The sequence below is a fragment of the Microchirus variegatus genome (assembly GCF_963457635.1).
Source record: "Microchirus variegatus genome assembly, chromosome: 3".
Taxonomy (NCBI): domain Eukaryota; kingdom Metazoa; phylum Chordata; class Actinopteri; order Pleuronectiformes; family Soleidae; genus Microchirus; species Microchirus variegatus.
The window spans coordinates 27,994,871-28,017,386 of record NC_139804.1 but is presented as its reverse complement, the minus strand read 5'-3'; the positions used below and the strand labels follow the sequence as shown (position 1 = coordinate 28,017,386).

The 22,516-nt window shown below is 40.3% G+C and overlaps 1 protein-coding gene across 1 annotated transcript in view; it reads right to left on the bottom strand.

Annotated features, from left to right (window-relative positions):
* Positions 1–8,950: 8,950 nt before the first annotated feature.
* arhgef17 (Rho guanine nucleotide exchange factor (GEF) 17) overlaps positions 8,951–22,516 on the bottom strand; it is a gene marked incomplete at its 5' end in the record, with an annotated part of 61,264 nt that continues 47,698 nt past the window's right edge. The window contains 21 exons of the mRNA XM_083886092.1: positions 8,951–9,184; positions 9,301–9,483; positions 10,149–10,244; positions 10,335–10,509; positions 10,599–10,747; positions 11,123–11,190; positions 11,286–11,372; positions 11,491–11,758; positions 12,710–12,829; positions 12,922–13,028; positions 14,470–14,573; positions 14,726–14,809; positions 15,182–15,255; positions 15,368–15,575; positions 15,715–15,833; positions 16,646–16,731; positions 16,891–17,000; positions 17,117–17,167; positions 18,155–18,331; positions 18,430–18,522; positions 19,494–19,610. Of these exons, the coding sequence (XP_083742218.1) occupies positions 8,976–9,184; positions 9,301–9,483; positions 10,149–10,244; positions 10,335–10,509; positions 10,599–10,747; positions 11,123–11,190; positions 11,286–11,372; positions 11,491–11,758; positions 12,710–12,829; positions 12,922–13,028; positions 14,470–14,573; positions 14,726–14,809; positions 15,182–15,255; positions 15,368–15,575; positions 15,715–15,833; positions 16,646–16,731; positions 16,891–17,000; positions 17,117–17,167; positions 18,155–18,331; positions 18,430–18,522; positions 19,494–19,610 (2,685 nt within the window). The 3' untranslated portion in view covers positions 8,951–8,975. The remainder of the gene's footprint in view (positions 9,185–9,300; positions 9,484–10,148; positions 10,245–10,334; positions 10,510–10,598; positions 10,748–11,122; positions 11,191–11,285; positions 11,373–11,490; positions 11,759–12,709; positions 12,830–12,921; positions 13,029–14,469; positions 14,574–14,725; positions 14,810–15,181; positions 15,256–15,367; positions 15,576–15,714; positions 15,834–16,645; positions 16,732–16,890; positions 17,001–17,116; positions 17,168–18,154; positions 18,332–18,429; positions 18,523–19,493; positions 19,611–22,516) is intronic.

The window sequence follows — 22,516 nt, the reverse complement described above, 5'->3', positions numbered from 1 at the left end:
CAGCCTGGTGGAATGATCCCCTTTGTTTTCTTAGGTAACAACACTGTAGTACTGCATAACCATTTTTATGAGTTTCACGTACAATTTAGTTTAAAAAAAGGCATCATAATAACAGAATCATATTCTGTAAAGTGACAAAAAATATATTAAAATTAGGAAAGGGAAAGTATAAAGCAACAAAAAATGGAAATACTCTAACAACTTTATCTTCTCTCAGCTCTTAAATGTGATTATTAACATTAAACATTGACATAGACCTAATTAACAATACAAAGTTTACACAAACTAGTTTGGAGTGTATTTAATACAGGATACAGTATAGTCCACCACAGTTTCATTAAACAATGGTCTGTACAGAAAACACAGGAAGGTAATAATAATAATAATAGATCATGGATAAAATATAGCACCACACCGTGTTTGTCTGTGTAAACTTCAAACCACAAAAGCCGCGACATCCGGGAAGTGACTCTTTTCGACGTCCTGACTTTCAAACGTTTGAGCCCAACATGACCTGCAGTTCGGTCACGTATTGTTAAACTGTGAGTTTACAGCAGAGAAGCAAAGATTAATCAGGACGGGACAATAATACAGAACCAGGAAAATGGTCTACAGGATACTGATGTTTCCCCATTTATAAATAACATGTATGTTTACATGTGTCAGTAGGTGAGGTGATTTTTTTCAGGGTTTTGGGTCTAGGTTCCCATAATTATCCCATTCTCTATTAATCTGCATGTGCGGAGAGCACTGAGCCAGCTTGGAAAGGCACTTGCGGTCAATGCGATGGCACACTTTCCTGGCCGACACTGGGCCCGAGCACAGAAGACTGCTGGCGGCATTTCCAACTACAGTGGTTGAACGGATGGACGGACAGATGACAGGACCGATGAGTTAATTAAAGATTAGCTGAGTCATGGATTTTCTTTACTTATAGGGTCTCTATACAATTATTCTGTCAAGTTTCCTTCTTCCCAAAACCTAATTACAGAGACAGGTAAATGTTGGGTGGGTTCAGGTTGGGCAATAATTCAATAACTATACAGTATATTACAATCTTCATATGTAACAATATAGAAAAGGTTTGAACAACACATATGCCGACTACATTTATTAGATTGTGTTGAACAATTATGTGCTATTTCTGAACCCCCAAATGACTGCTTTGTTCATCTTTCACTCAGGAGCAAAATTCAAACTTTTCAAACTTTATCTTTGATAATTATTAATATACACTGATCTGAGACTATTTGTGTCATGGTGTCAAATTTGACCAAAATTTTACCCACCAACTTCTAATTCAGGCATGGGCAAGTGTGTGTGTGTGTTTCTACCTCTTAAGGACCTTTTCTGGCATAAACCTATGTAGTTATTTTAAAGGAAACCAAATATACTATAGTACATTTTAGTGGAAAATAAATTAAACCTTTGGTAAACACATTTTCAGCATTAAACTTGGTCCAACAGATGGCAGCAAGCTCTGTCTTTTTACTGTCAAATTTCTTGTGACTTTTTATATGAAACAATTCTTTAAAACCAGATAAACTTAGTAAAAACAAGTCTGCTTTAACCTAAATCAATCTTTAAAGGTAACAGACAAACCAAAGCTACACCAGTCACTGGGTCAACACAGACACATAATATTTTTTCCCCAACAATAAAGGATGAAAGTAGGCCACATCACAGGAAGCAGGACTTTGGGCTTCTCCTAAAATAGGCTACACCAGACACTTCAAATTAAGAGCTTGAGCTTAAGAGCTTGTATGTTGAACTCTGTGTTCGCTCGTGCTGTGACGAGACAAAATGATGAGGAAAATCTGTGTAAAGCCTAAAAATGTTTCCTTTAAATGCCTGTATGTATCATCACAACACACAGACACAACAGCAGAACAGTTCATCGTGACCCCTCTCTGCTGGACTTACGTGTGCACGTGTGAGAGTAAGGTCAAAGCCACTTATTGTTACAAGCCTGCAGGAATTTGGGCTCAGACAATAGAAGCCCCCTGCCAAAAATGACAGTCTCAACTTGGTGGTGGTGCTCACTTCTGCAGCAGTCGCTATATGAGCTGCAGACACCGCAGCAATAAGTAACTACAGTGGACTATGTTCAGCAAACAGAGACATGTGCTGCTGTTATAGTAACAAAGAACTCGGAGGTGGAAAGAGTACTGAAATATTCTACTCAAGTAAAAGTGCCATAAAATGTAGAAGTTAAAGGAAAACATCCTCCTCATTTACCTGTCATCATCATTCACCTGTCCCCCTCCATTCACATGTCCTCCTCCATTCACCCGTCCTCATCATTCACATGTCCTCCTCATTCACCTGTCCTCCGCATTCACCTATCCGCATCATTCACCCGTCCTCCATCATTGACCGGTCCTCATCATCCACCTATCCGCCTCATTCACTTGTCCTTATCTTTCATCTGTCCTCCATCATTCACATGTCCTCCTTCATTTACCTGTCCTCATCATTCACCTGTCCTCCTCCATTCACCCGTCCTCCATCATTCTTCTGGCCTCATCATTGACCGGTCCTCATCATCCACCTATCTGCCTCATTCACTTGTCCTAATCATTCACCTGTCCTCCATCATCATTCACATGCACTCCTCATTCACCTGTCTTCCATTCACCTGTCCTCATCATTCACCCGTCCTCCTCATTCATTTATAGTAATGCAAGTAAATATAATCCATGACTCTCCTCCTCTGAAATAACTCCTAACACTGACATTTTCCTTTCCTCTTTATAAGTGTGACGTCACTAATCACCAGTATAAAACAAGATAAGTAACAGGGTTCACATGAAGCAGAGCCATGACCTAAAAAACCTCGCTTCATTCAAACGTAAGGGGGAGGATCTTACTGACAGTGACGTCATCACGCACCCGCGAAACTGCGTCAGGCTCAGAGAGCAGAAACACACACATCACATTGGTTTCCATAGAAATCCCAAATCTGTACTATCATAACATTGGCTGAATGAATTATTGACTACATTAATGTATCCGTCACATTAGCAACACCACTATCTGAGGACGCAAAGTTAAGTCACAATATGCATTTAAATACCAGCTTGTTTGTAAGCTCACAGACAAGTTAGACAAAGAACAAACCTACATTTTGTCGTTTTTTTGATTAAAAAAAGTATCGGAGTTAAACGTGTTTAACTCTGCAGACAAAGTCAATGGACACAATTACCGTTGTGCGTAAAAGTGGTCATGTCGGTCGTGGACAGACTTTGTGGGTGAGAAAAGCTCCACAGACACTGACACACTCTAACCTAAACTACCGGCTTCAGCAGCCGTCGCCATTGAACAGTGAGGGAGGGGAAAAAAAGTTCAGGGACATACCGGTTTGGTGAGTAAACACTGTTGAAATCGATGTTCTTGCTGATGGAGAAGGCTCCGTTGGTAGATAACGTTTAAGGATGTTGTGGAAACCACAATGCCGGTTCACGAGGCTTACACCTCGAGTGCTCCCTCCCTCCCTCCGTTTGTGTGTGTGTGTGTGTGTGTGTGTGTGTGTGTGTGTGTGTGTGTGTGTGTGTGTGTGTGTGTGTGTCTGTCTCCCTGGCTCCTCTGAAAAAAAAATGAGAAACAGACACTGAACTCGGGTGAGCTCACAGCGCGTCACCGCTGCAAGATGAAACCCCGGTGACTGCTGCGCGTAAAACCCCCCTCTCTGCTGCCGGCTGCAGTCTCTGCACAGCAGGTGAGCAGGTGGCTGACAACTCACTCCAGAGGTCAAAGTCAAATCAACCCATCGTAAGTTAATGAAAAATAAAGGTATATAAATAAATGAGATAAAGAAAAACATGATAAATAAAATGAACAAATGGAATATGTCTGTTTTTTCACAGCATATACCCCTACTTATCGCAGTATATTTTATTTTGGACGCAGGTGTTCCTCATATCATTAACGATGACTCCACTGATGCATTTAATTATTTACACCTGGGCTTTTCCTACTGAGGCATGTAGGAATTGACTTCTGAGCAACTGCTGGCTGCCTCTTACAGTTCACTGTGGAAGAATTAGTGACATCTAGTGGTGGGACTGCAGATTGCCACACACAGGAAGACTCCTCCCCTTCCCAAGCACGCTTCAGGGAACTACGGTGGCCTGTGAGTTTTCAAAGTTCTATAGCGCTTTTCAGGACACTCAAAGACGTTTTTAAAAATTAACAAAAAATATATATATATATGTCTATAGCCCATCATCACAAACAGCATTTGCCTCCAAGGGCTTTACAGTAAAAAATAAATAACTTAAATGACAGGGAGCTGGTGGAGGACAGGGCTAATATGGTCTTTGCAGCGAGTGCAGCTGGTAAGTGATAATGTTGATTAAATCTCTGCTGATTTGGTTATTCATCAAGAAGATGTTAAGGGTTTGGGGGTTGGTTCACAACAACGTTAGATTATACTTCAATAAATTGGACAACTTGGATAAATATCTAAATTAGTAAAGTGTTTTTAATTTTAAAGACTAGTTGAATTTTCACTGTGTAACTCTGATTTTCTGGCACCACTGAGAAGCACTGACACTTGCAGATAAGCGAGATATAAAAACCTCATGACTGTCGTTCATACCCAGTATAAAGTAACCAAGAGCGAATGGTGGAGATTTCCACTCGCCCACACTTTTCCTGTGAGATGAACCAGTGAGTAAGAGTCAGTCAGTGACTCACAATGTCAGTCAGTCATTCAGTCCAAACACGTGCATCCCGGTCTTTATTCTCTCTCTCTGGCAGAGTCTTCACACAGATCTTCACTGTCTAATACATCTGAATACTCTGTGTGTGTGTGTGTATACGTGGGTTGTGTTCATGAGACCGGAATATTATGTGTGTGTGTGTTCTGAATAGCCTGCATTCATGCAGTTTCATCTTTATAGACGCACAAGGGCCATTATATCACAATAATATACACTAATTATGGATGAGTGGGTTAAAATAAAAGGAATAGTTATGTGAAACAGAACCTTAGTGGTAACTCTACACTGTGTTTCAGTCAAGCTGGTGTCTGTCTCAGTATGTGGGTCAAGTGTTTTGTGGTTCAAAAAATTTGAATTATAAACTCAAGTATGTATACTCGGTTACCAGTTAAAGGGTTAAATTTAAAAAATATATATTATTAATATTTGATATGTATATTTCATATATGTATATATTTTTTCCCCAATAGAAAACAGTGGATTTGTGTAAACATAATTGCCTTTAAATGGTTAAAATTTCAAAAATATTATTAATATTTGATATGTATAATTCAGGCTGATGTAGCTTTAAAAGACTGACTCATCTCAAGTGGGAATAAAAATCCATTAATATATAAAGTTATATAATAGCACAACATGGCACCCGTGAACTGATTTAATTACAAAGAGAATACCCCACAGTGACAAAACAAGGAAACAGCTACATACAGGAAGGAACTCAAGATATAACCGTAACCATGACAACCAGAAATAAACAGAGTTTTGACAACGCGGTCACTCTTTCTGTGGACGTCTGTGACGAGACAAGCGTCTTCTGAGACAAACTCGCGTCGTTTCAGCCGCGGTGGGCCTGGTCACATCAGCAGCTATCTGGTCTGCTTCTGGAAAGACGACATTTATAATTTAAACTTGACTGACAGTGCATGCCAGAGAGAGAGCGAGGGGCGAGAAACAAAAACAAACCATACACAAATATATAAAAAATATGCCATTAGATTCATATGAACAATTGAGGATCATGGGTGCATTATTTACATAAAAAAAGGCAATATATACCAATATTTACAACAATAAAGACTGTTCACATAAGGGCATTAGGAGGTTTACTTACAGGTTTCTGGGAGTTAAATCAGTGATGATAGTTCAATGTGATGGTGAAAAATAAAGTGAGACCGTCTCTTGGCACACAACATGCTTCATTCCCTTAATGGTCAAATTAGTTTTACTTCATATTTAAGATCACGCGTGGTTTGCATGAGGTTATTTTTGAATCACAATCTGGTGTCAAAAGCCTACGATGCACTGCAGAAAAAAAGAGCTCACTCACTTATATTGAGGTGATCATACTTATTATTATTATTATTATTATTATTATTATTAAGGCAGAAATGAAAGACTTCAACTACGGCAGCACATTTGGAAAACCATGAGTAGGATCATCATCGGCCTGGGTCTTCTGCCTTCTTTGAGAAACTACAGTATGTTTCCGCTTCTACTAATGCTATTTTTTCCACTTTTCATAGAAACTGACTCCATTGGGCACAGACTTGCTCTACAGACAGCATAGACAGGATATACAGCATCGTCATGGGCAAACTTGGCACAAGGATCACAGACATGAACTTAGCAAAAAGATTGCACTGCTAGCTTACATGATATTGTTGGACAGTTCAGGTTGTAATTTGAATTCTGCAAAGGGATACATAACATACTTTGATGTAAAGCAAGGGTGTCAAACTCATTTTCACTGAGGGCCACATCAGCATAATGGTTACCCTCAAAGGGCCAGATGTAACTGTCATACAGAATAAATGTAACTAAATGTCACCAAATATAATGTAAACTAAAGGTAACTACTCCGTAACATATTGCTAAATACCTTTCTGTATTTATTACTTATTCAATTTCACTCGTCGCATGAAGCATATACAATAATACACTGCGATCTAGTGGCGGTGCCGTCACTTTGCGGGTAACACAATCACCATGCATTGTGGGAAATGTAGTTTATGGTCAACGCACGCCTTCAAGCAGCATAGGCCTATTTTAACACAGATTTTAAGAGCAATTAATCACTCGCAGGCCACATAAAATGACATGGCGGGCAACATCTGGCCCCCAGGCCTTGAGTTTGACACGTGATGTAAAGTAATAAGACCTCCACCAGGAGACTCTTTGATTAGCTGAGCATACAGACAGGAAACGGGATCTGTGGAGTCTGCCAAGAAATATTAATTGGCACAAAACTCCAACTTTAATGTGATGTGTGATTTCAATAACCTAAAGTATATCTTTAAAAAAAACATAGTGGTCAGCAGTTTCCCCTATGGCTTTTTCCACGTTTCCAGCCTAGCTATGCTTCGCTAAATCACTATATCTTTTCAGTTAAACGTATGTATCCTCCAGCTTCTTCACATCCTATCACACGTTATTCAGTTAAGGGCAAAAACAAACAAACAAAACAAACAGAATCAACCCCCTTTTCTAATTTTTACCTGAATAACTGAAGCACTTGTGGAGCACGTACAGTGACAAAGCCTTGCCCTTACAAAGAGCCCACTAGCTAGCAGCTACTACAATGGCCAGCTAATCCTCTTAACGTTTAGCCCCTCTCGCTGAGGAGATGTGGCTGTGTTTGAAGTGTGAAAGCTCAGGTAAAGTGCCCAGATGGCTGCTCAAGGTGCACTGAGGGTTTTCTTAGCTCGGCGGGATCAGCGGGCAATCACTGCTTAACCCCAAAAGCTCTAAAGGCTAGCTTGTGCGTTTGGGAGAGCGTGTTTTCGTTTGTGTCAGCCTTCGTTTCCACTGACGTGTGTGCCTGACCTTTCACCGTGTGTAACGTGGCTTAGCGCTAGCCGTGCGAGGCACGCGCAGGTGCTCGCCGTTTGTTCTCCTGACCCACTCTACATGAAACAAGAGCTAGCTAGACAGCTAGCTTGATTTGCAGTCAAGTACGTTTTTTTTTTAAATCATGACAAAGAAATTCCTCTATTTTCTTACCCAGCTGCTCTACGCCTCCAAAACAAGAGCCCTGATTTGCGCATCACGCTAAAGCGTGAGACTACGTCGGTTCACCCCTAGCGTGCGTGTCTGTCTGTGTTCTTCTACTCATCAAGAAAAAAGTGAAAAGCTACATCTTCTATAAATTAAGTGCTGTAAAAAAAAAGGCGGTAAAATAAAAAAAAACATAAATACTGTACACAATACAACTATCATTATCTGCTACCACCGCCTCGCGTCATCTCTGCTGTAAGAATCAGCAGAGCCAGCTCAAAGGTTTTTATCGCGGACAGAATCATCAATCAAATGAAATTTCATGGCAGAAAGAGACATTTTCAGATCCCCAAAGTGTCAAAGCCTTAACACATAAAAGGCCTCACATAGTCATGTTTTTCCTACAAGTCGTGGGGACACCGCTCGATCTACATTCACGTCAACTTAAACTGGCAGCACAAGTTAAATAAGAACAAATAGAGACGTTTTCGTCATCTGCAGGGGGGGAAAACATGTTGACATTTTCCATAAATCGGACTGAGTGAGCGATTAAGGCTGTGCATTAATGTGACTTTATGCATGTGATTACATAAGATACCCCATAGATATTGCACTTAAATTATAATTAAGTAGATATTGGGAGAATCTGATCTCAGATCGGGCAATGTCACATGTAGGGAGTGTCATATACCATCATTTAGACATCAACAGAACCTTTCTACTCTCTTTTTTTTTTTAACTCTTGCAGTAAAAGTAAAAAAAAATAATTGAAAACTGTAGATGTTCATAAACCTTGTTGATTCCAAGTGTCCAAGTCCAAAAAGAAAAAAAAAATATCAAGGGACAATCCTTCACTCATATATCTGCATTTATTGAGATGTCTTCCTGTGGGATGGCCTCACTGTCACGTCTTATTCTTCCTGTCCTCATGTGATCATCTGTGAAAATTTGGAGATGACACGAGTGGAATTTTTCTTCGTCTCCTCCGTGTCTCTATACGATACTTGCAGACGTCCGAAAAGCAAAATACGCACACACACTGTGGGGGGGGGGGGGGGGGGGGGGTGTCACGCACAAGAGGACCAACGCACACCATCGGAAACATTACACAGTGACCATATTCATTTGTCAGTTAAAGAGGGCGTCGACAGTCACGTTATGCACATAGAGACTGGTGGACCGAGCAGAAGACCAAAAACATCAACAACCACGAGGAGAGGCGAGGACAGGAGGCCGGTAAACTGGGGCGTGATCGTCTCACACCCTCCAAAGCAAAAGGTGGTTGGTGCTGTCGTCCCGTCCGACTGTTTCACTGCTATTGGTCAGTCTGAAGTCCTCGTAGCCATCGCCACCAGAAATAACTAGAAGGTTTGTTTTCGAAGGGATGAGGGCAGAGGCCCTGCGATGTGCCGAGTCACGCCTCTGGAGGTTCCCGTCAATTGTGCTTGAACTCTGGGACTGGTTGACTAAGACACAGAAAAGGATGACATTTAGAAAACCTTTAAAACTCCAAGAGTCTCCTCTAGGTGTACATACATGCATATAAAACAACGACAAAAAAAAAAAAAAACTCTGTAAAAACCTGAAGAGTCATTTGTTGGAGGAGGGAAGTTCATGTCAAAACCTTCTGGTAATTCGATCGATGTCAGAAACCGAACGTGGCCTGTGTGTCCATGAGCCGAGCCCATCGGCACCAGGGGAGCTTTCAGAGACCCTGCCCCGATTCCTGAGCTCACCGCTGGGATCGCCAGTGTAAGGACCACACCTGTAAGGGAAGGAGGATAAAATGACTGTTTTTATCTATAATTTGATATAGAGATAGACCGATAGGTTTTTTCAGGGCCGATACCGATATTATTAGTAGTCAAGGAGGCCGATAACCGATATTTGGAGCCGGTATTCATTTGCAGTAAAAGTAAAAATATTGGCGTCAAAATTTTGAATAATACAAACACTGAACTTTATCATTTACATGCCTTTAAACATATGTTTATTAAACAACTTTTCAAATTTGCAACGTTAAAGGTTTTTTTTTAGTACAGGAAGCTCCCAGGCTCAGCAGCATGTCTTATAAAGTTAAACGAAAACTTAAACGAATAAATAGCTCCCTAAAGTTTTCTACAGTATATAAAGTTTTCCAAAATAAAGGTTTTCAATACAACTGAAATGTTATTTTATCTTTGCTTTAAGTTCAAACAAAAAAAAAGAGTTCCCAGGGTCAGCAGCATCTCTTATAAAGTTAACTGAAATTTTAAATAAGTAAATTAATCTCGATTAATCTCGAAAAGGTCGGTGCCGATAATCCCTGTCATTTAACTTATGTTTCTTTACTCACATGTATGAAGACCATCTGATTTAACAGTGACGTAAAACAAAATGGCAATCCAGTCTGTTTATCAGGATACAAAATATGTTATATGTGTTTATTACCTGCACTTGTGCCAATCCACAGCAGATCCTTGCAGGCCAGCAACGCTGTGATTCTCAGACAGGCGGCTTTGTGCTGTCTGATGATCGCATCTGCACCTGAGCGGGGAGAAGGAAAAGAGGACGGTGGGTGATGGGGTACGGTGGATTTACATTTAAGGGAGAACTCACCACTAGGGGCTATTTTACCTGCGAGCATCTTGTGCACAGCAGGCGCCACGTCCACTTCTGTCAGGCTCTCCCAGGTCTGAGCGTGGTACAGTTTGACATGTGCGCTGCCCTGCAATGCCAGCCACACACCGTGACCGTACGCCACCATGCACGTCACGCACCGATTGCTGTCAGTGCCAACCTGGAACCAGTGCTGGGAAAATGAGAGTGGAAAGTCTTATTTTTTTTTAATCCACCACAGGACTGAGATCAAATCCACATCGTCGTCGAACCATTCCTCACCTCTTGTACCAGGGTAGTAGTGTTGATGATGAGCACTCTGTTCTGTGAGCCACACCAAAGCTTCCCTCCCACAGGAACCATTTTGGTGACAGGATTAGTGGATGTGCCCAAAACTAATGTCTGAGAAGACTGAGGGTCCCAGAAACTACCTGCAGTTGAAGGGTTACATGAACAGGGATTTAAAAAATACATAAATACATTTCCAATTAGTCAAGGGCTGAAAATCAGTTTCAAGGTATACCATGGTATTTTAAAGGTAATTGTAAAGGACTGAAGGACATTTCAGACATCATACCACATTTCAGAAAGACATTTCAGAGCTGTAATCGTTAATACCATGATACCATAATACCCCATCAAGGTCTTTTATGCTTAAGTTTATCAGAATCTTGTGCCTATTTACAAAATCCTTTACTTTTAAGCCCCTAACTGATGATGTGATGATTAGATTCAAACAAAATGCTAGGATTAAATTATTACAGTGATTTAAAAGACCTTCTTTACGTGTCCACACTTCAGCTTACCTGCCTCTCTCTGATAGACAATCACCTCTCCATTCGCTAATGACACAAATACTTTGTTGTCCAAATACCTGAAAAAAGCAAAAAAAGAAAGATAATAATGAGAATTTTGTAACACAGCCTGAGTCTCCGGTGTTTTATAAAGTAGAAACCAATAATGACTCACAGTATACAGAGGATGGAAGCCGAGTGCTGCATTTTCATGCTGTTTTTACGATTGCGGATGTTGTCCGAGGACTGGTACACGTGGATGCTGACAGAAACACAAAGCAGGAGAAGATCAGGGTCAAACCTGGTGGAAGAACTTGCAGAACGCAAGGCTGAGGTTAAAAATATTTTTGTACGTGCACGTGTGTTGCTGCAGCACATACCACCCGTCCTCTGTGCCCAGCCACACTGAGCTCTGATAGGCCTCAGGGTCGATGCTGAGCAGATCCTCCAGGCTCGCCCTGGTGAAAGAGCCCCGGGAAGATCGGCGCATGGCGCGACCGTCCATGGGGCTCTCTGCCTGGGCGCGGCTCCCTCCGCCGACCCCTAACATCCCCGGAGGTCCGTAGGAGCTTGCCACCGGGAATTCCTGCTCCTCTTCACTGCTGGTGGTTTCTGTGGCCATGTCTTTGGAGCCTGGACCCTCGTCGTCTTCAGAAGAGATTAAAAGGCAGTGAGGGTGCTGCGTGGGTGTGTCATTACTGTACTTAAGGAGAATTATCACATATCTGTACTTTAATTCGTTATTTATGTGTCTGACAACGTGTAAACTACATTTTCTAAATAAAAGGTGTACTTTTACTCAAATACATCTCCCTTAAACATCTCCATTACTACAAAATAAAAGCTGAGTTGGTGACGTAATGCCTGTTTGTTTGTTGTCGCTAGTTGTTTTTAGCGCCACTAGCTGTTAGCCGCTCAACTGTTAGCCGCATATTTAGGCTCCCAGCGGCTCGTTGTTTAGCGTGTCCGACACTGAGGCTCTGGTCTCTGGGTTTCTTAGTCTCCTGTCTCCAAGTTTCTGTTGTACATTCTGGACGCCAGGTTTCAACTATCAGTTGTTTCAGCTCTCAGCTGGGACGCCAACCAATACACTTACTTTTACCTCTAAAGTACATTTACCAGAAAATTACTTTTGATACTTAAAGGTGCCATATGTAAGAATGTGGCCAAAAACGGTTACTACGTTCAAATTCAAAATACCGAGGTCTTTTAGGTTTCGTTTTCTGACGTAACTGGCTCTACTCTACTGACTGCAATGATTGGCAGACGGCAGTAGGCGGCGCAACATGCCAAAACATGATAAAAATATTTTTTTTTATGCCAATATTTTGGCTGTACTGTTGTTGTTGTTGGTGAGTTCAGTTTGTTATATGATTATTATTCCTGAGTCTCTGTGACATATTAGGAAGATTTTATGGCCAGTTGCTTTAGATTTATTACATAATGCACCTTTAAGTACAGTAAATGTCAGGTACTTTAAGACGTTTACTGAAGTAATATTCTAAAAGGTGCCTTTAACTTCTACCAAAGTCATTTTCTGATAAGATACTTGTACTTTTGCTCAAGTATCATGTGTTTGATTTGTTTGTTTTGACTCACTGCCATAGCTCGATGAGATGGTGGAATGACTGGCCTGACTCTGCAGAGTGGAAGAAGGACTGGGTGAGTCCTCGTCATCCGTGTCATCGCTGTCAAAGGGAACAAGCTCTGCTCCGGGTCCTGGAAACAATTCATCAGATGATCAGTGGACATGTGACCCACTCCTGCTAGTCATCATATATATATATATAATTTTTCTTTTTTTGACGAACCAGTAGGTTGCTCCGTCATCTCCAGAGAAGAATGAGAGATAGATATGTGGAGCTGCTGACCAGGTGCTCTGGAGGGAGGGACGCCAGCGGACTCTGATCCACGCTCTCTGCATTGACAAGTGACACCAACCGTAACAGTATTAGAATTAGATGGGAAATTCACATGAATTCACACACACTCGGTGTAAAACAACGTGGAGTAAATGTAGGACTGAGTGTTCATTAAACCTTTTGTGATACAATGTCAGTATCTACAACTTTAATACCAATTTCTGAACAGTACTTTTTTTTTAATACCCACTTTATTAAATGTATTCCCACAAAAGAATACATGATGACATATTATTGTAAAAAAAAAAAAAAAAAATTCCAGAAAGATATGAATCCCTCAAGAATTTCTAGTTTAAATGTATGGCTTCACAATGACTCGCTCCTTTATTAATTCACTATGTACCAGTGGCTGTGTGTGAGTGTGAGAACGTTGAAGACGGACATGTATGAGACGAGGCCTGACCCTACCTTCGATTCTGAAACATCAGTCCTCAAGATGACACGTATTTATATTCATCTGTCTGATCACCTTTAACATAATTTCATTATAATCAAGAAGAAATAATCTCTGGAATAATCTGCTAACAACATAATCTTTGTCTTGTTATCAACCTTGAAATTAGCTCAGTCTGTTCTCCGAACAACTGGACGTTCAATTACAGCAATGGCTCTGTGTTCATAATAAATAATATGTAATAACTCTAAAGACCGACTAAGAGGTTATGAATTTCCCCTCACAGTCAAATATCCGAGTGAGACCATGTGACAAAGCAGCAGGAAAACCTGGATAATTCACAGCAGGCCATCAGGAAAGTGTTGTGACCCACATGCCACCCAATGCTCAGACAGTCTCTCGCTTTGTTCATCACATGTGAATAACAAACTGTGACAAATATCCGGGTCAAATTCTCTGGTCATTTTCTGGACTTTGTGTGTGTGTAAATTGCTGTTGTGAGCGTGTGTCTCTGTGTGTGTCTGTTCCAGGTATTACTAATGTTGTGGGGGACCTACATCAGGTTACACAGTCACATTATTATTATTATTATTAGGGACTTGTTTTCCTTATGGGGACAACATAACATTTATCAGGGTTTGCCCCAGTGTATTATAAGGGCCGCCAGGCTTAGCGTTGCTTGTTTATTTATTTTAAATACATTTTTTTTTATACACCATGATTTATTTTACTTTTAAATGTAACCATTGCATGGCTTGGCTTAAGATTCACTGGCCGATTACTTAATTAGTATTTAAGTTAAAAAATGTATATTATTTATTTAATCAATTCCAAGAGTATGTCTTTTTGTAAGACTAGTTGGCGTTTAAGTATTGTTAATAAATGTCTTACTATAACGCCGTGGGCTGCCGGTGGGCTGCCAGAGAGGTCCTACCACCGGCTTAGCAGGTTTTCTGAGGGAAACCCTTGTTTATGTTGTACTTTCTTGGTTTTTAAGGTTAGCCAGACTGTGTGTGTGTGTGTGTGTGTCAGAATCCACTGACCTTCCCTTGAGTCCTGGTACAGCAGCGATGCAAATGATCCTCGCTGAGCAAACGGCGATACAGGCCTCCACTGTGGGCTCATCTTTGATATTCAACAGACACACCTGCAGAGAGAACGCCATCATCATCATCATCATCATCATCATCATCATCATCATCATCATCATCATTATCACCACATCAGTCAGTCATCCTGAGGACGGTACTGTATTTAATGATTTAATCAATAAAAATATACAGTATATTATGTCCTCACCTGTCCTACGTATCCGTCACTGTTACACACCCACACTTCACAACCGCTGTCCGGACAGCTGTGGCTGGGAGAGGCGCATGAAAACTGGAGGAAACAAGACAAATGGGGGGGGTTAGAGATGAGTGAATTTAATAGAATCCGTTCCAGTTTCCAGCCAAATTGTTCAATTCTGATTCAATACAGATTAGATTTGACAGTTCACATGTCTTGCATGCGACTTTCACGTGAACATAACATGCATGTGCACACTCTTCCACATGATTGTTTGGCTATGCGAGTGCAGGTCAATGTCGACCACTGAAACTGTCTGATCTAGGACACAGATGTGATCGGAAACCTGGAATTAATGGGTGGATTTCTGTATCCACACCGCCTTGAATCACATCAACGGAAAAGTCTTAGGTTCAATATGAAGACATGGACTTAAACCTTTATAAATACACAGATTGCTCTCACCTGCATTCCACTACGCGTCTTCATTATGGGAATCGCCTTCAGAAACTCCGGGTCCCACTGGTCCTTATTCATTGCTAAATTTGAAAAAAAAAAGAAAAGAAAAAGCCATCTTAAATAAAGTAGGTTTCGGTCTAACAAATATTAGCCAGAATAAGTCACGACATAATAAGCTTCTTTTTCACCGACCTAACTTCTTCTTTGCGTCTTCAAAAGCCTGTTCGAAGTTGGAGCGCGTGTCAGGAGAGTTAAACTCAAAGACAAAGGTGCTCTCTGCAGACGCCGTCATAAACTCTAGCTTTGTGGGCAGGAAAGTCATACTGAAGGCCACAGACTGTTTCTCCGAGAGCTCCCTGTGCACAGACGCCATCAGGTCCTTTATGGCCTCGTCAAGGGACTGAAAGAGCAGCAGACAAACGAAGGTGTGAAATCATTTTTGTCCTCCTGTTGCACTCGACAAGAATAGTGTTCAAACAAGATGAAAGAAACAAAGAAGGAGGAGTTCAAACTAAATCTGAGATTGTAAAACACGATACCTGGTGTGGGAAGCTGAGGGTCTCGGACAGTTTGCTGATCTGACCCACCGTGCTGAGATCCTCGTCCAATCGACTGATCATCTTCTGGATGTTCTCCTTGTTTGTCGCCTGCGTGGAGCCTGAGTCGACGAAGAACAAAGGAAGAGTCAGAGAAACAAACAACAGTTACCTAGAATTAGAGTTTAGGTTCTCTGCCCGAGCCCGGGTCGGGCCCTTGATCAAGCATTTGTGTTTTTTCTCCCTCGTCCTGGTCGCGTGGTATGTTATAGCACGTCGTATTGTGTGCAGGTGTAAAAACCTGCGGCCGTGAACGCATCATTTAAAACCCAGGAAGCGTATCGTCATTAGCAACATATGCGTTTCATGGACGCTCCCGCTGTGGGGAGGACGTGGACATATGTAATTACAGTTAATGTGTCGGGTTGGGCCAGGCTCGGACACAATGTGCACGGGCTTGGGTAGGGTCGGGCTTGATTTTTTGGGCCCGATCTAAGCTACCTACCTGGAATCATATTTTCAGATTTTAGCTCAGGGGTTAAAAGTCCAAAATAATACCAAAACCCTTTCTTTCTTCACTTACTGATACAGAAAATTGATCAAGGATGCTATAAATATTTAATTCCTGATGCAAAGTTGAGCTGAACAATGAATCCATTTTGTAATTGAATCATTTTTAATTGTTTTATATTTTACTACGTATGTCTTATGCCAATAGTAAAAAGGGCATAGTCCATACATCAATTATATCTTAAAATTAAAATGTTTGTATTTAAGTGTAGTCCTGAAGTTTGCCAGTGTTATTTAGATATTCTCCTTAAATCATCGAGCTCTAATGCAGATGTACATGGAAACACCTACAGCGTTATATGCCACTAAGAATTCAACTCACAAGTCATTTTCCATTACATCAGTGGTAACACAAGAGTCTTACTTTTCACCACCTCCACGTCCTCCAGAGGAAGTTTCCATAGGAACTTGTATTTGCTAGACGTATCAATCACACTCGCAGCAGAGTATCTGAAAAAGGTGAAAAAATCACATTCAAACATTCTAGGAAACATTGTGTGTACATCCAGCACTGCTAACATATCCAGTTTTGACATGTCGCATGTAGAAATGGGTTAGTCGGTTTTTCTGTGTGCGTGTGTGTGTGTGTGTGTGTGTGTGGTTACATACAGGCTCATGGAGCTGCGTCTTAATGAGCCAGACTTCCTCTTCAGGGTGGTGCAGATGATCAGATCACTGAAGAGGAAGAGGGAACGGTCTTTCTTCCCACCCACTGTCTTCTACAGCACGAGAGAGAGAGAGGAAATTGGATTTAACATGATTAATTAAACAAAGATAGATGAATAAAATATTATTAGTCATTTTGCTATGATGAAATAAAAAAAATTGGACTTACCGCCTCCATGACCATTTCCTGTCTCAAGAACTTCCTCTGTGGGTTCAGAATCTAACACACAGAGAACGGCATTGTTCACTTAATACACATACATACAATACGTGTCAAACTCAAGGCCTGGGGGCCAGATGTGGCCCGCCATGTCATTTTATGTGGCCCACGAGTGATTAATTGGTCTTAAAAATCTGTGTTAAAATAGGTCTATGCTGCTTTAAGGCATGTGTTGACCATAAACTACATTAGCCACAATGCATGGCCATTGCATTACCCGCAAAGTAACGACACCGCCACTAGATCGCAGTGCATCATTGTATGTGCGTCATGCGACGAGAGAAATTGAATAAGTAATAAATACAGAAAGATATTCAGCAATATGTTACGGAGTAGTTACCTTTATTTTACATTATATTTGGTTACATTTAGTTACATTTATTCTGTATGACAGTTACATCTGTAACCACTATGCTGATGTGGCCCTCAGTGAAAATGAGTTTGAAACCCCTGACTTAATACCATTAATCCAGCACTCATAAGGTAAAAGCAGAGGTGGAAGGTAGCGAAATACATTTACTCAAGTTACTGTATTGAATACTTTTTTTTGTATTTTTTAAGTACAATTTAAAATCAGGATTTTGCATTTTACTTGAGAACGTATTGACTCAAGTATTGTACTTAGTTACTTTATAAATCCTATCCGTTACTGAGTAAAAATAAAAAATCAGCACAATGAAGACCTACAGGGGGAAAATATACAGCAGAACCAGACGAATGATGATGTGATTAGCACCAGCACACAAAATAGTTTTGTATTTTTGAACCCTTGTCATATTTCTACTACCTAATCACTAATAAGTCAATTTTACTTAAAGTACATTTCAAATTAACTACTTTTTACTTCTACTTGAACACATTTTCAGACGACTACTTTTACTTCTACTTTGAGTAATATTTCATCAAAGTATTGGTACTTTTTACTTGAGTACAATATTTTAGTACTTTTTCCACCTCTGGGTAAAAGTATAATGACAAACATCTCACATGTTCAACTCCCTCTATATGCGCCTCGATCTCCTGAATGACCCGGGCCTCTCTCTCCGCCTCCTCGGCGGAGCGACGTCCCTTGTTGATCTTCTCGGCCAAACGCTTGATGTCCCTCTGGGCGTCCAGAAGAAACTGGTGGTCGGGGTGGTCCTCTGCAGTGTGCTTCAGCAGGTCCTGCAAGAACACAAACACAAAAAAAAAGTTTACGCTCATCTAATTTCACATGATTATAGGAAGTGAGGTGGTTAGATAATGTAGCTTCGATGTATCACCTTCACCAGCAGCTCATAGCGAGGAATCCTTTGCACCGGCTTGATCATCAGATCACCCAGAGCTTGTTTCTCCTTGTTCTCGCGCATGTTTTGCTGTCAGAGACACAAAGAACGGACATAAGACTCATCGGAACAGGACGATGGACTGTGTTGCACTTCACATCTCCACCACTAGATGGTGTAGTGGTTCCACAGTGAATGTCCTGCCTGGTGCGCGGAGCTCTGTGGTTGTAAACTGAGAGCAGGCTGAGGACAGGACAACTTCTTGCGGTGCCTCATTACATTTTTGCATCTTGTCTGTGCAGTCAGCTTATCCCCCCCCCCCCCCACTTTACTTCCTGGTGGCAGACCACAGTATCAAAGTGTACAATCAAATTTAACTGGACATAAAGCTGAAGTGTCCGCAGGTTTTTGGTTGATTTGGTTCACATCTGTCACAAATAGATGGTTTTGAAACACTACCATTCAAAAGTTTGGGGTCACTTAGAAATGTCCTTATTTTTGAAGGAAAAGCTCTTTTTTTTTTCAATGAATACAACATTAAATGAATCAGAAATACACTCAATACACTGTTAATGTGGTAAACGACTATTCTAGCTGCAAACGTCTGGTTTTTAATGGAATATGTACATAGGTGTATAGAGGCCCATTTCCAGTGTTCTAATGGTACATTGTGTTTGCTGATTGGATGATTAGAAAACCCTTGAAAACCCTTGTGCAGTTATGTTAGCACAGCTGAAAACAGTTTTGCTGGTTCTTTGACGAAAGGGCAAAATTATTATTTTGAATAAAAATCATAATTTCTAATCTTGTCAATGTCGTGACTATGTTTTCTATTCATTTTGCAACTCTTTTGATGAATAAAGGTGTGACTTTTAATGGAAAACACACAAAAAATTGAACGGTAGTCTATTTGATCTAGAACAGCTTTCATATTGTTTGTCAAAATTTGCACTGCAACCTTGCAAAATCAATCATTTTATGACAGAAAGTACAAACATACAAAGTGGGTACAGCTGCTTAGACAAAACCCGGACATCCTGTGTCCTGCGTCCAACACTCACCTCCAGAAACTTGTGAAACGCTGGCTTGGCCTCTTTGGCGATCCTCACTGCATCTTTGGCATTGAGAAAGTTGTCTATGTAGGCTGAATACATATTAGCTAGAGTCTCTCTGGAGAACTGGAGAGGGCAGAGAGAGAGAGAGAGAGAAAGAAAACACAATTATGTGGATTTGTGGTTTGTACGCAGGAAGAAAAAAACAATCCTGTTGTTCCTGCTGTTTCAAGCTAATATCTGAACTTATTTAGGCATAGATATTAAAATGTCATTCTTCATCTGTGAAATATTATAATACAATTATCAGCAAGCAGAAAAGGTAACATGGTAAACAGATATTAAATAACAAATGCGGGGAAAAAAGACATAATATGTCAACCTGAGCCTCTTTATTAATGAAACTTGTCTAATATTCAGCAATCTAGTTGTCTGTAAGGACACACAAAGGCACATTTAGTAATACTACACTACTAAGTAACCAAAATCCACCTTGCAGTCAACACACTCCATTATTATTATTAGGGATGGGAATCGATATCGGTCAGTATCAGTATCAGTACCGGTCCAATACTACGTCAAAATCACTGGATCAGGTATCGGACAGATAAAAATGTAAAAACCAATACAAGCATTTTGCTGTTTGGGCATTTTTCTTCTTTTTGGGGAAAACGTGTTAAACAGTTGGAGAACTGTCTATGAAATGACTCAACAGCTTCATACGTAGATGCTCGTGTTTTTGATATCGGTATTGGACACAAAACAACAGTTCATTTAAATAGGAGTGGCTACACGGACAGAGAGTGTTACAGACATGAGGCAAAGTGTGGCACCTAAAGTGACGTCACTGCTGCTTTCTCTAACCCTCTCATGCAATAACCTCATTTCTTCCTCACAGTTCCTGTGACTCTTCTCAGTCTTTGAGGAACAGAGAGTTGGACACACGTAACGTCTGTGGAGAGACTGAGGATTAGCCTCAGCAGAGGAAAGGCAAGAAGAGCAGAGTGATTTCTCACCTTTTCTCTGAACATATTAGTAACCGGCACTTACATGTACTCTTTATTTTGACTGAAGAAACTGGCCGCATGAATCCAGAATAATCATTAGTTGCATGTTTTATATTTTAATCCCTTCATATGTTTTCTCTGTAATAATGTCAAGTAAATGCTGTCTCAATACATTCATTTAATACAGTTCTTCTACAGAAGAGTATTAGGGCCACATGTATAAAACAATTTTTTTTTTTAAATGAATTAAAGAAAAAAAATGAAATGAATTCTAATTTTATCTCAGATTAATCTCTGACTTTAATCTCAGATTAATCTCTGACTTTAAACTCAGAATTCTGACTTTTATCTCAGATTAATCTGACTTTTTTCTAAGAATTTTGACTTTTTTCTAAGAATTTGACTTTTATCTCTGAATTCTGACTTTAATCTCAGAATTCTGACTTTAATCAAAGAATTCTGACTTTAATCAAAGAATTCTGACTTTTTCTAAGAATTTGACTTTTATCTCTGAATTCTGACTTGAATCTCTGAATTCTGACTTTAATCTCAGAATTCTGACTTTTTTTTCTAAGAATTTGACTTTTATCTCAGAATTCAGGCTTTTATCTCAGATGAATCTAACTTTAATCTCAGAATAATGACTTTTATCACAGATTAATCTCTGACTGTAATGTCAGAAATCTGACTTTAATCTCAGAAATCTGACTTTTTTCTCAGAATTCCGACTTTTATCTCAGATTAATCTCTCACTTTAATCTCTGAATTATGACTTTAATCTCTGAATTATGACTTAACTCTCAGAATTATTACTTTTTTCTAAGAATTTGACTTTGATCTCAGAATTCAGACTTTTATCTCAGAATTCTGACTTTTATCTCAGATAAATCTCTGACTTTAATCTGAATTTTGACTTTTTTCTGAGAATTTTCACTTTTATCTCAGAATTCGGACTTTAATCTCAGAATTCTGACTTTATCTGTGAATGTGAATGGTTGTTTTGTCTCTGTATGTTGGTCGTGAGATGAGTTGTGTGATCGTGTTAGTCCATTTGTAAAGAGAACAAAACAGAGACATTTTCCATGAACAAACGCAGCATATCCTGACACACGGATTTGCATTTGCCATGAACAGACGCAGTAACTCTTTGACTACAAGCAGACAAAACCTCAACAAAACATCTGCCCCGTGTGAGGCTCGAACTCACGACCTTCAGATTATGAGACTGACGCGCTGCCTACTGCGCCAACGAGGCCTGAGAGCTCATGTTGCAGCAACGGATTAAGAGCTGCAGCAAAGGGAGAAGTGAGTCAGAGCGAGAGAGAGAGAAGCGTGGGGGAGGGGCTCAGTGTGAGCACTGTGAGGAATCTACAACTGCTGCAAGAGAACAGGAAGAACCACTAACGTCAACATTCTTCACGTTACACCTCATGTTCTTCTGGATACTGATTTACTGGACATGACATATGCATCTCAGGAGGTGTGATGCTCTTCTGATCAAGAAGAACAAACAAAAACCTGTGGTCACGCTGCATTTGGTCAGAAGAAAACTGGTGTGTGAGGCTCTTCAACGATCAAACTCCTTCTTCTTTGTTTGTCTGAGAAAACCAGTCAGACTGGACACAATCTCTCATATCTTGTCTTCTCAAGGACCCAAACCTCACATTCAGCTCAACACTAACACTGAAATGTCTGAGAGCCATGTTCTCTTGGGTCATGGGAAATTTTGAAATGGGACGCTGAGAGGTCAGCGGGAAAACACAACATTCAACATGTGCTGCCATCTTTAGATGTCTTCAATCTACCCCAATGCCAACCATGCATTAAAAAAAAAAAAAAATCTATCTCAGAGTGATTTATCTCAGAATTCTATTTTCTAAGAATTTTGACTTTTATCTCAGAATTCTGACTTTTATCTCAGATTAATCTCTGACTTTGATGTCAGAATTCTGAGTTTTTTCTAAGAATTCTGACTTTTATCTCAGAATTTTGACTTTTATCTCAGAATTCTGACTTTAATCTCAG